General features: G+C 41.2%; 1 protein-coding gene across 1 annotated transcript in view; it reads left to right on the forward strand.

Moving 5' to 3' along the window:
* Positions 1–8,522, forward strand: part of F13A1 (coagulation factor XIII A chain) — a 323,958-nt gene extending 315,436 nt beyond the window's left edge. The window contains exons 15-16 of the mRNA XM_004711755.2: positions 487–511; positions 7,617–8,522. Coding sequence (XP_004711812.1) covers positions 487–511; positions 7,617–7,767 — 176 coding nt within the window. The 3' untranslated portion in view covers positions 7,768–8,522. The remainder of the gene's footprint in view (positions 1–486; positions 512–7,616) is intronic.
* The last annotated feature ends 889 nt before the right edge of the window (positions 8,523–9,411 follow it).

Raw genomic sequence — 9,411 nt, forward strand, 5'->3', positions numbered from 1 at the left:
CCATTTGTCTACAGCGATTGTATCGGGAAGGTGAGCACACAATGGTATGATTTTTTTGTTTTTTGATGTCTGATACCTGATTTAGGAGGATTTTAACTGGAGCCCGAAATCATACAGTGGTGAAATGAAAGAAAGGGGAGAGAGATGGCTAATTTAGGGAGGTGAGGAGGGAAAAGAGGATACAATAAAAGTAATGATAGTAATAAAAAGTGACTATCTGCTTAGGCCCTCAGATTTGGAAAAATAGACTTTCAGAGGGGTAATCAGAATAGGTTTCATGGAAATATATTTCACAAGGAAAAAGAGTAATGGGTGAATATGCAGGGAAAGGAGGAACAAAAGAGACCTAAGACTCAGGTGTAACTTGGGTGTGGGTACTGATGTGCTGTTGCTATGGCAGCTTGAATGTGCACTCAAAGGGGGGTGGGAGCCCTTGTTTGGATGATTGTGCCAGAATCTACAGGTCTGCCTATGTTTGCCTTGTAGGGTACAGGAGAATACCTATTCCCAGGTGAGTGAGTTTTCTCCAGAAGAGGACTCCAGAAAAGGTAGTAGGAGAGAACTAGAAAAAAATAATAAAAATATTATCATAAAACAAAAGTACAAAACCAAAAGAAAAGAAAAGTAAAAAATACTGTGTGTTCATATGTACTACATGGGATAGGTAGGGCACAATAGTGGAAAAAGAGAACCAGATAACAAAGCAAGAAAGGGGGAAATGAAAGCAAAATGTGTAGCTTAAGGTGTAGCTTGTACTGAGAATATCTGCACCAAGGTTCTCATGCAGTCTTGTATCCACCAGAGCCCCCCTCAGAAGTGAGCAAGATAAGGGGCTTCACTGGGTGGGTTGCCAAAGGGGCCTAGAAAAATCACCTGTACCATGGAGGATTGGAGCTCACAGAAACACCTCATGCCACTGGTAAAGGAGAGTCTGTCAATGAGCATGGCCACGCTCCCACTTTAAGAAAGTTGGGTCTACTTAACTTTTAAATCAAATCTCTCACTGCCAGGAAATGCAGAATATCTCTCCTAAAGAACCCTCTCCAATAGATGCTGAGAAGATCGTCCCATGCTTGTTATCTGGCAGCAACATCACCTCATGTCTCTCCTCTCCTCTCTTCTTCTTTTCCTCTTCTCTCTCTCTCTCTCTCTCTCTCCCTCTCATTTTTTATATACTTCAAAACTTATTTATCTTCGTCCTTTAGTATGCTTGTTTTGTATTTTGTTGGATTGTTGTAGTGAGCCTTTTAGGTTCCCTTCTTCTTTAGTGTATTTTTTAAAATATATTTCCTTATGCATTCCACAAATATTACTTTGTTGGTGTGTTGGTGGTGGTGGGATTAGATGCTATCAACTCAGTTATGACTCATAGTGACTCTATGTACAACCAAACTCTGCCCAGTCTGAACAATAACCATTGTTATTATGATTAGTGGTTCCATAAGTATTACAAAATAAGAGTTCGTATTTATAGATTCTAGTCTAAATTGGTGCCAAGTTAACTTCAGTAATATATAAGAAATTTTATAGCTATCCAATTATTTTCCACTCTTCTTATCATTAATTATAGCTTCATATTTCGCATGCCCTATAATGTATTTATCCTTACCGTTTGTGTATTTGTTATTTAAAAACATGTAGGGAAAAAATTAGAATTTTCAAACTAACTATCCTTATCCTTGTATACTCATTTACCTTTATGAGAGATCTCTTTTTATGTATAGCTTTAAATTATTTTTCAGTGTCTTTTGCCTTCCATCTACATAACTCCCATTAGAGTTTGCTGTTATTGTTCTGTTTTTGTAGGGTTGTTTTGGTAGATAAAACTCTCTTGGCTTCTGTTGGTCTGAGAATGTTTAAATTTCATCCTGCTTTTTGAAGAATAGAATTGTCAATATAGTTTCTTGATTGGGTTTTATTTGTTTTTCTCTTCTATCAATATTTTATATATATACTGTATTCGTCTGGGTACTTTAGAGAAACAAATCCACAGAAACTCATGTATAAGAGAGAGTTTTATATAAGGGTAAATGCACATCAAGAAAACATCCCAACCCAGTGCTGCCCAACCCCACAAGTCCAACATTAACACATTAACCCATATGTTGAACACTAATCCACAAAGTCTACCTCCATCTCACAAAACACACACAATGATGCTGAGAAAAACTGAGTCAGTGAATGTGTAAGCATCTCAGCACTGGCAGGGGTCTCCACATGGCTGCTCCAGCACTCAGGGCTGCATCAGGGTAGGTCTATGCGGTTTCTCCTTGGGGATGTCTTGCTGGAAGTCAGCCTTGCAAGCTGAAGCAGGGAACTGTTAAGGCAGCTGCACCCTGGTGCAACCATCACAAATCAAGAGAACGGAGAACTTGAACGGCTAGGTTCACTGAGTCATTTATTCCTTCACCCTTCAATTAACCCCACATGTGTTTATCAGCCAGGTTTACACAATAAACTAACTCATATACCATCTCATTGCTTTCTCCAATGTTTCTTGGGGAAATTTTGCATTTAATTTTTGGGGGGATAATTTATAAATGACTATTTGCTTCTCAAGGAATCCTGGTAACAGTGAATTATGTGTTTGGCTGCTAACTATAAATCAGCAGTTTAAACCCATCAGCAGCTCTAAGGGAGAAAGATGAGGCTTTCTACTTTTGTAGGGATTTAAAATCTCAGAGACCTACAGAGGCTGTGCTACCCTGCCCTATAGGATTGCTATATGTCAAAACCAACCCAGTGAGGGGTTTGTTTGTTTGTTTGTTTAGTTTGCTGCCCTCTCACTACTTTCAAGATTCTCTCATTTTTGAGAATCTACTTATGTATATTGTTTCGAGTTTACCCAATTTGGATATCTTTGAACTTCTTGGATTTTTAAGTTCATGTACTTAATTAGATTGGGGAAGTTTTCTATCATTACTTCTTCAAATATATTTTCTATCTCTTCCTCTCATTTTTATTCTGGAATTCCCACAGCGAGTCTATTAGAGGAGCTCTTGTTCTCTCATAATTACATTAAATTGTTCTCAGCCTTCTTAAGCCTCTGAGAACATTTGTCATTTTAACAATTATATCCTCAAATTCACTGATTCCTTCTTCTGTCTGATTAAAATAGTCAATAGTTCTTTCTGTTGTGTTTCTCATTTCAGTTATTGTCTAATATCATAGCAGCCCAGCAATTGACAGTTATTGGTTGGGGGAGGAATAGTCACACTCAAAGTGGACTCCCAGGGAGGTCCACATCGTTAATGTCACAGCCTGCCCCTTAGCCTATTCACTGTGAGTATAGCCTCTTTGCAAGACTTCTGCTTCTAGGACAGAGGAGCCTTATGCACCAGTCTCAGCACCAACTGGCAGTAAAAGCAGGCTAACTAAGAATGATCCCAAGAAAGTTTTGTATTGTTGATTTCAAAGTCCAGAGTTACAAGGTACACAGAGGGGCTATGGGAACAGAGTCCACTGCAGAGCCTTTCTGAATCAATACATAGCCCAAATAGACTTTCAAGGAGACCTGGCTATTAGAGCCTACCCTTTAGTATGTTGACAGAAGATGTAGGACTACAAAAGATACATATTTCTGAGGAAACAGCGGTTTCAGCCAGTAGCCATCAACACTTGGAAGCAGACAGACCTGAACTGATTCCTTGATAAATCTATTCTGTTGGTGTCAGAGGGCTGAGCGATGGGTGGTATAAGAAAGCCAGTATGGTGTTTGTTAGGAGGGCAAACCCCACTGGCTGGTGCTTTGGTAGCAATTCATAGTGGGCTTGCAACAGTGTCTGGATGGGGTAGGTACTACTATACTCCAAAAAAATTCGCAAGGAGGTCTGCCATGTTGAATTTAGGACAGGCACTTGGGGTCCTGTTTCTTTGTATAGGCAGGGTCTATAGTGGTTAGGAAAGCAAAGCTCTTTTTCTGGAGCCTCTAATCCATTTCACAGCAACCCAAGAGGTTGGGGGAGGAGCAGGGATGGTAAGAAAAGCAATTTCTATGCAGCTCAATTTTTGAGTTGTTCCCTTTGTTTGCAATTCCTTAGGGCTTTCCTCTGCTTCACTTCAAGTCAAACACCACTCCCTTGTTATTTCTTGCTATATTTGTTGGGGAGGGTCAGAATGCTGCTGTATTTTTACTTTCATCTTCCTAGAATTCATTGTAGGGTCTTCAATGACTGATTAAAAAAGAAAATAGATAGCCTGACCTTTTTTTCCAAGATGTCTCTGAGTAGCCTCAAACTTCAATGTTTCAGTTAGCAACTGAGTATGTTAACCATTTGCACCCCAGGGGGTCTTCTGGATAAGCCAATTTCAGGCTACTTTTCCCTTCACTTTGTAGTTGGCGCAGAACTTGAGCATAGTCTGAAAATTAGCTTTGCATAACTGTTACCATAACCAGCTGATCTGGTAAATTCTGCCAAACAGTAAATTAACCTGTGAAGAGATGAAAGATCAGTAGAACTCCTCATTTGTCTTCTATAAATAAATTTAAAAGTAGGTGCAACTAATATTAACTGAATGTTCACTATGTGCCAACCCGGTGGATTTTGCTTGGATTATTTCATTTTTTACAACAGCCCTACGAGGGAAGTATTGAACTACCTCCCACCATTTCACTGTTGAGAAAAGCATTCCCTGGGTAGCACAGACAGTTAAGTGCTCAACTACTAGCTAAAGGTTGGATGTTCAAACACCCTTACAAATGCCTCAGTAGACAGGCCTGGCAGCCTGCTTCTGAAAGGTCAACCTTGAAAACCTAGTGAAGCAATTCTGTTCTACAACACATGTCATCAACATGAGCTATAGTCAACTCAAAAGCACCTAATAATAACAGGGAAAACACTAAGGTTTAAAGAAATACAATAAATTCCCTAAGGTTACATATCTCGGAAATGGGACAAGCAGGTTTTGATCTCATGTTTTCTGGCTCCAGAACCCCAGTTTTTAACCACTACACTTGTCATTATATACAAATACAGTCAAAGTATACTATTTGGATAGTCATGTCTTTGATCTTCTTTCCGTCGAAATGGATATGTTCATGCCAGTTTTCTCTCTCTCTCTAGCTCCATCTTACAGGCATACACAGCGGGGGATGCCTTCCCCCACAAAACAGAAAAGCTCCACTCATTGGATTGGGATAGTGCATTAGGAGTTCATTCTACCAAGTCAAACTGTTAACCAAGCTTTCTATTTAAAGCTTCTGAAAATATTGCATAACAGTGTGAGACAAAAAGCTCTGATCTGTGGCAAATGGAAGATTGGTTTTGGCACCACAATGCACCTCCTCACATTGCCATCTCAGTGTACCAGTTTTTGGCAGAAAAAGCATGCCTCTCTTGCCCCATGCACTTTACTCACCTGACCTCACTCCTTGCAACTTCTTTCTGTTTCCATGCATGAAGAGGCACATGAAAGGACAACGATTTGATGATGAAAAAGAGGTGAAGAAAAAACGAGGGAGGTGCTGTCAGCCATCCAAACAGATGAGTTTGAAAAATGTTTCCAAGAATGGAATCACAGATTTGACAGATGTATTAAGTGTAAAGGAGAGTACTTTGAAGGTGATAAGGCTGTTTTGTAAAAAAAAAAATTTTTAAGTAATATATAGCTTTGGGGGGAAGAATCCGGGTTTTTTTGGATACCCCCTCATATGGCTGTTAAAATAAATTCCACATAAAGTAGTGTTCATTTTATACCAAGTTGATCACATTGTAAAAACAATGTAATTTTCCACTTGGTACTCTTCATTTCAATATATCAATATTTTCATTTTCTTAAGATATAAGCACCCCAAACTGTTAATTATTTACAGAGGCTTTATATAGAACCACTGGGTATTGCAAATAGTTAGTGTGCTCAAGTGATAAATGAAATGTTGTAGGTTTGCGTATACTCTGACGTACCTTGAAAGAAACACCTGGCAGCCACCTTAGAAAAATCAGCCATTGAAAACCCTATGAAGCACAGTTCTACTCTGATGCACTTGAAATCATCATGAGCAGGAGGCAACTTGACGCCAATTGGTTTTTTAAGGTCCCCAATCCATTGGAACACAATTTCAGTAGGCAAGTTCAGCAATGGTAAAGTAACTTAAAATCAGCTGGCTTTCCACCTGAACAACTGGTATTTGTAGCACACTCTACATTGTACCAAGTATGTGAGGCAGACCGTGCTGTGTGGAGTCACCTACCTCTTTTGTTATGTGTCAAGTCTTTTTCAAATCCCTCATTTTGCTTCATGACCTCAGGTCTTCATGAAACTAAAAATAGAATAAACCCTATTGTACTAGTGTGATCTAGAAACACCATAGAGCTGGCTCGAATTCCAGCTGAGCTGAGTGACCTTGGGCAATTTCCTAGGCTCTTTAGCATCTCATTTTCCTCATCCATTGAATAGGATAGCCAGGTGATACGTGATTTCTAAAATCCCTTCCAAGTACGATGTGCTGTGTCTCAATAACTCCATGAAAATATCCAGACCCAGAGTTCCACGGTAGACTATGAGCACGTGCTTCCTGAGCCAAAGAACAGACTTCAAGAATTCTAAAAAAGCAATACCGTACAGAAAGCTCTTAGTACCGTGGAAAAGGAACATCTTGCTTGAGAAACAAAAATATGTGGAAAAGTGAGCATGGTGATAAAGAAAAAATAAATATAAAAAACAGTAGTATTGGCAGAAAGAGTATTGGCCTGGTGATCAGAGAAACCTCACCTCTGCCAATTTACCAGTTACATATACTTAGGAAAGTAACTGTAGCTGTGTACTCTCCAGCTTTCTTCATTATCATGTGTACAATATAGTATCTACTTCATGGGGCTCTCACATGTATAAAACATGCTAATACTGTCTTTCTCCTAAGACTTACAAAGGATGATTCCGGTGAAGCACCCCGTAGAAGCCTTGAGTCTCTCGAGCCTTATGCTCTCGGTCACCCTCAGAATTGGGCATGGCTGTGAGGGTTAGGAGGAATTGAGAACATAGACTTGGGAGAATGGGGAGACAAGTGAATCCAGGGGCATCTGGCCCACTTATCAGTATGGATTGGAGCCCTCACGGGCAGCAGTTGAGTAGTACAAAATGAGGAACCCAATCATGAAAACAGGATTACAAAGGATGAAGACAGTCAAAGTCAAATGGCAGTGGTCACTGGGATATTCCAGGTGCTGGAAAGAAAGTCTCTCAAGAGAGTTGGAAAGAGCTTCTTAGGATGTCAAGGCTTAGGCAAAGGCTGCGGGGAAATTCAGTTAGGACTCTAACCCAGGAAGCAAGTAGAGTGAGTGAATCAGAAGGTGGATCATACAAGTGAGACTGTTTGAGTGGGCTTGGGGACAAACTTGAGTTCAGCTAGCTCATGGGTATACGGAATTCACTCCAGTTCCCCACGCTCAGTGGACGTGTCTACTGGGGGCTCAGTGGAAGGAAGCATGGCTCACAGGACTGTGGCTGAGGGCACGGACAGAGCATCAGAAAGAGGCTACATTTCTGCTCTCTTGCTACTGTAAACGAAGGGAAAGAGAGCCGTGCTTCACAAGGGTTCCCATTGCTGCCTAACAATGGGAGAAATGAGGCCTGCTCTCTTAAGAGTAACACCTGTCCTTTCTTTTCCACCCTTCCAGTGAAATACAACCCAACAACACTGTGCAGTGGGAAGAAGTGTTCCGTCCTTGGGTCTCTGGCCCACGGAAGCTGATGGCCAGCATGACCAGCGACACCCTGAGACACGTGTATGGCGAGCTTGACTTGGAGATTCAGAAGCAACCTGTGTAAACACATGGGAGACTGAGATGCAGCATGCACTTGGCCTCTTGTAGCATTGGCCAAGGATCCTCTAATACACAAATAATCAGCTCTTGCTTTAAGTTAGATGCAAAGGCCATACAGTTCTGGCTATAACCCTGCATTGGGGTGCCTGCTGTTCAAATACACACGTTCCCAAGCCCACAGTATTCTGAATGGAAGTTAGATTTTAATTGCCAGCTTCCAAAGGATTCTGAGCATTAGCTTTAATTAAGCTCTAATTAAGCTCTCATAGCTCATAAGTGTAAAAGTCATCATTTATCATCTCAAATGACTGCAGCTTCAAATATCAGAAGACTTCCCTTAGCAAGGAGATTTGCTCAATACCTGGCCTCATTTAAAAGGACTTCTGATCCTTCTACTGATCGGTAACACATTCCCCAAAAGGGAGGAGACCACCTGATTTGGTTTGTCAAATTCTATCCCCTTTTCTTAGAGTCAGGTTTTAATCCTCTGTGTCAGAATATTTTTCCCCCAAATTGAGAACAGCTTCATTTTTCTTCTTGGCAAAGTCAAAGAAAAGGTACTTTATCTTGCACCTGCAGCATAGTGAATCCCTGCCAAATTTCACAGATTTACCTTGTGAAAAGATGTGGCCCCATGTGAACAAATTGCATTTGTGGGAAAATTAATCACCTAAGAAGATATAAGAAAGCAGGTGTAAGCAGGAACTTAGCAAGAGTAATGAGTACCAGAGACTACTGGTACTCTCTAAATTGCACGCGTACACACACACACACACACACACACACACACACACACACACACACACACACACACACACACACACACACACAAATTTGAGCACCCAGGGTAAATCTCTCAATTGTGCCCCCTACCCAATTTCAAGATGAAATTGTAGATATCAACCATGGGCCAGCAGAATTTCCTTTCCCATTCTTGCCAGCTGCCTCTGTCTTGCATATTTGGGTGCCGCCTTAGAACAGATGCCACCTCTGTAACCATCCCTCATTCCATCTCTGCTTCTCCTGCTTCAAGAAGGACAGCATTCCTGTTCACTTTCCTGGGATAATAGAGAAACTGCTCAGCACTTTCTCCCTTAGAATGGCATCCATGGCATGCGCCATCCTTGCCACGCCTTTGTGTGCACTACTCAAATCTATTAAATGTTGTAGTTTCATGGTGCATTTTGCAGGAGCTCAGCAAGAACCAATATCCTCCACATTAACCTTTTCTGAGGGATGGTATTGGGAAGTATTCAGAAGCTGGTGTGGAGCAGGCAAAATGAAGGACTAGTCATCTTCATTTGCAATTGTTCTCTCTCCTTCTCCCACCCCTACCCCCTACCCACTCTTCCCCTCCCAGCTTCTTTCTTCTCTCTCTTTTCTCCTTCTCCCTCTCTCTCTACCCCTCTCTGTCTCCACCTCCCCCCATCCCGCCCACCCCTGCTTCTATGAAATAATCTCCTTTGAACAACAGTGCAGGCCTAGGTACTTTAGTCAAGATAGAAAAACTCAACACTTTGGAGGAGCTAGAAGATTGAGTGAAGAGGGATGTGGGAGAACTGACAATCCTCTTGTGTCCTTCACGTGCCTCATGGTGAGACCTCAGCTGAGTCCTCAATGGCTGAAAAGTAATATGGGCTCAGCCTGG

Source organism: Echinops telfairi, unplaced genomic scaffold (genome assembly GCF_000313985.2).
Source record: "Echinops telfairi isolate 266 unplaced genomic scaffold, ASM31398v2 ScPeMD7_655;HRSCAF=1070, whole genome shotgun sequence".
Lineage (NCBI taxonomy): Eukaryota > Metazoa > Chordata > Mammalia > Afrosoricida > Tenrecidae > Echinops > Echinops telfairi.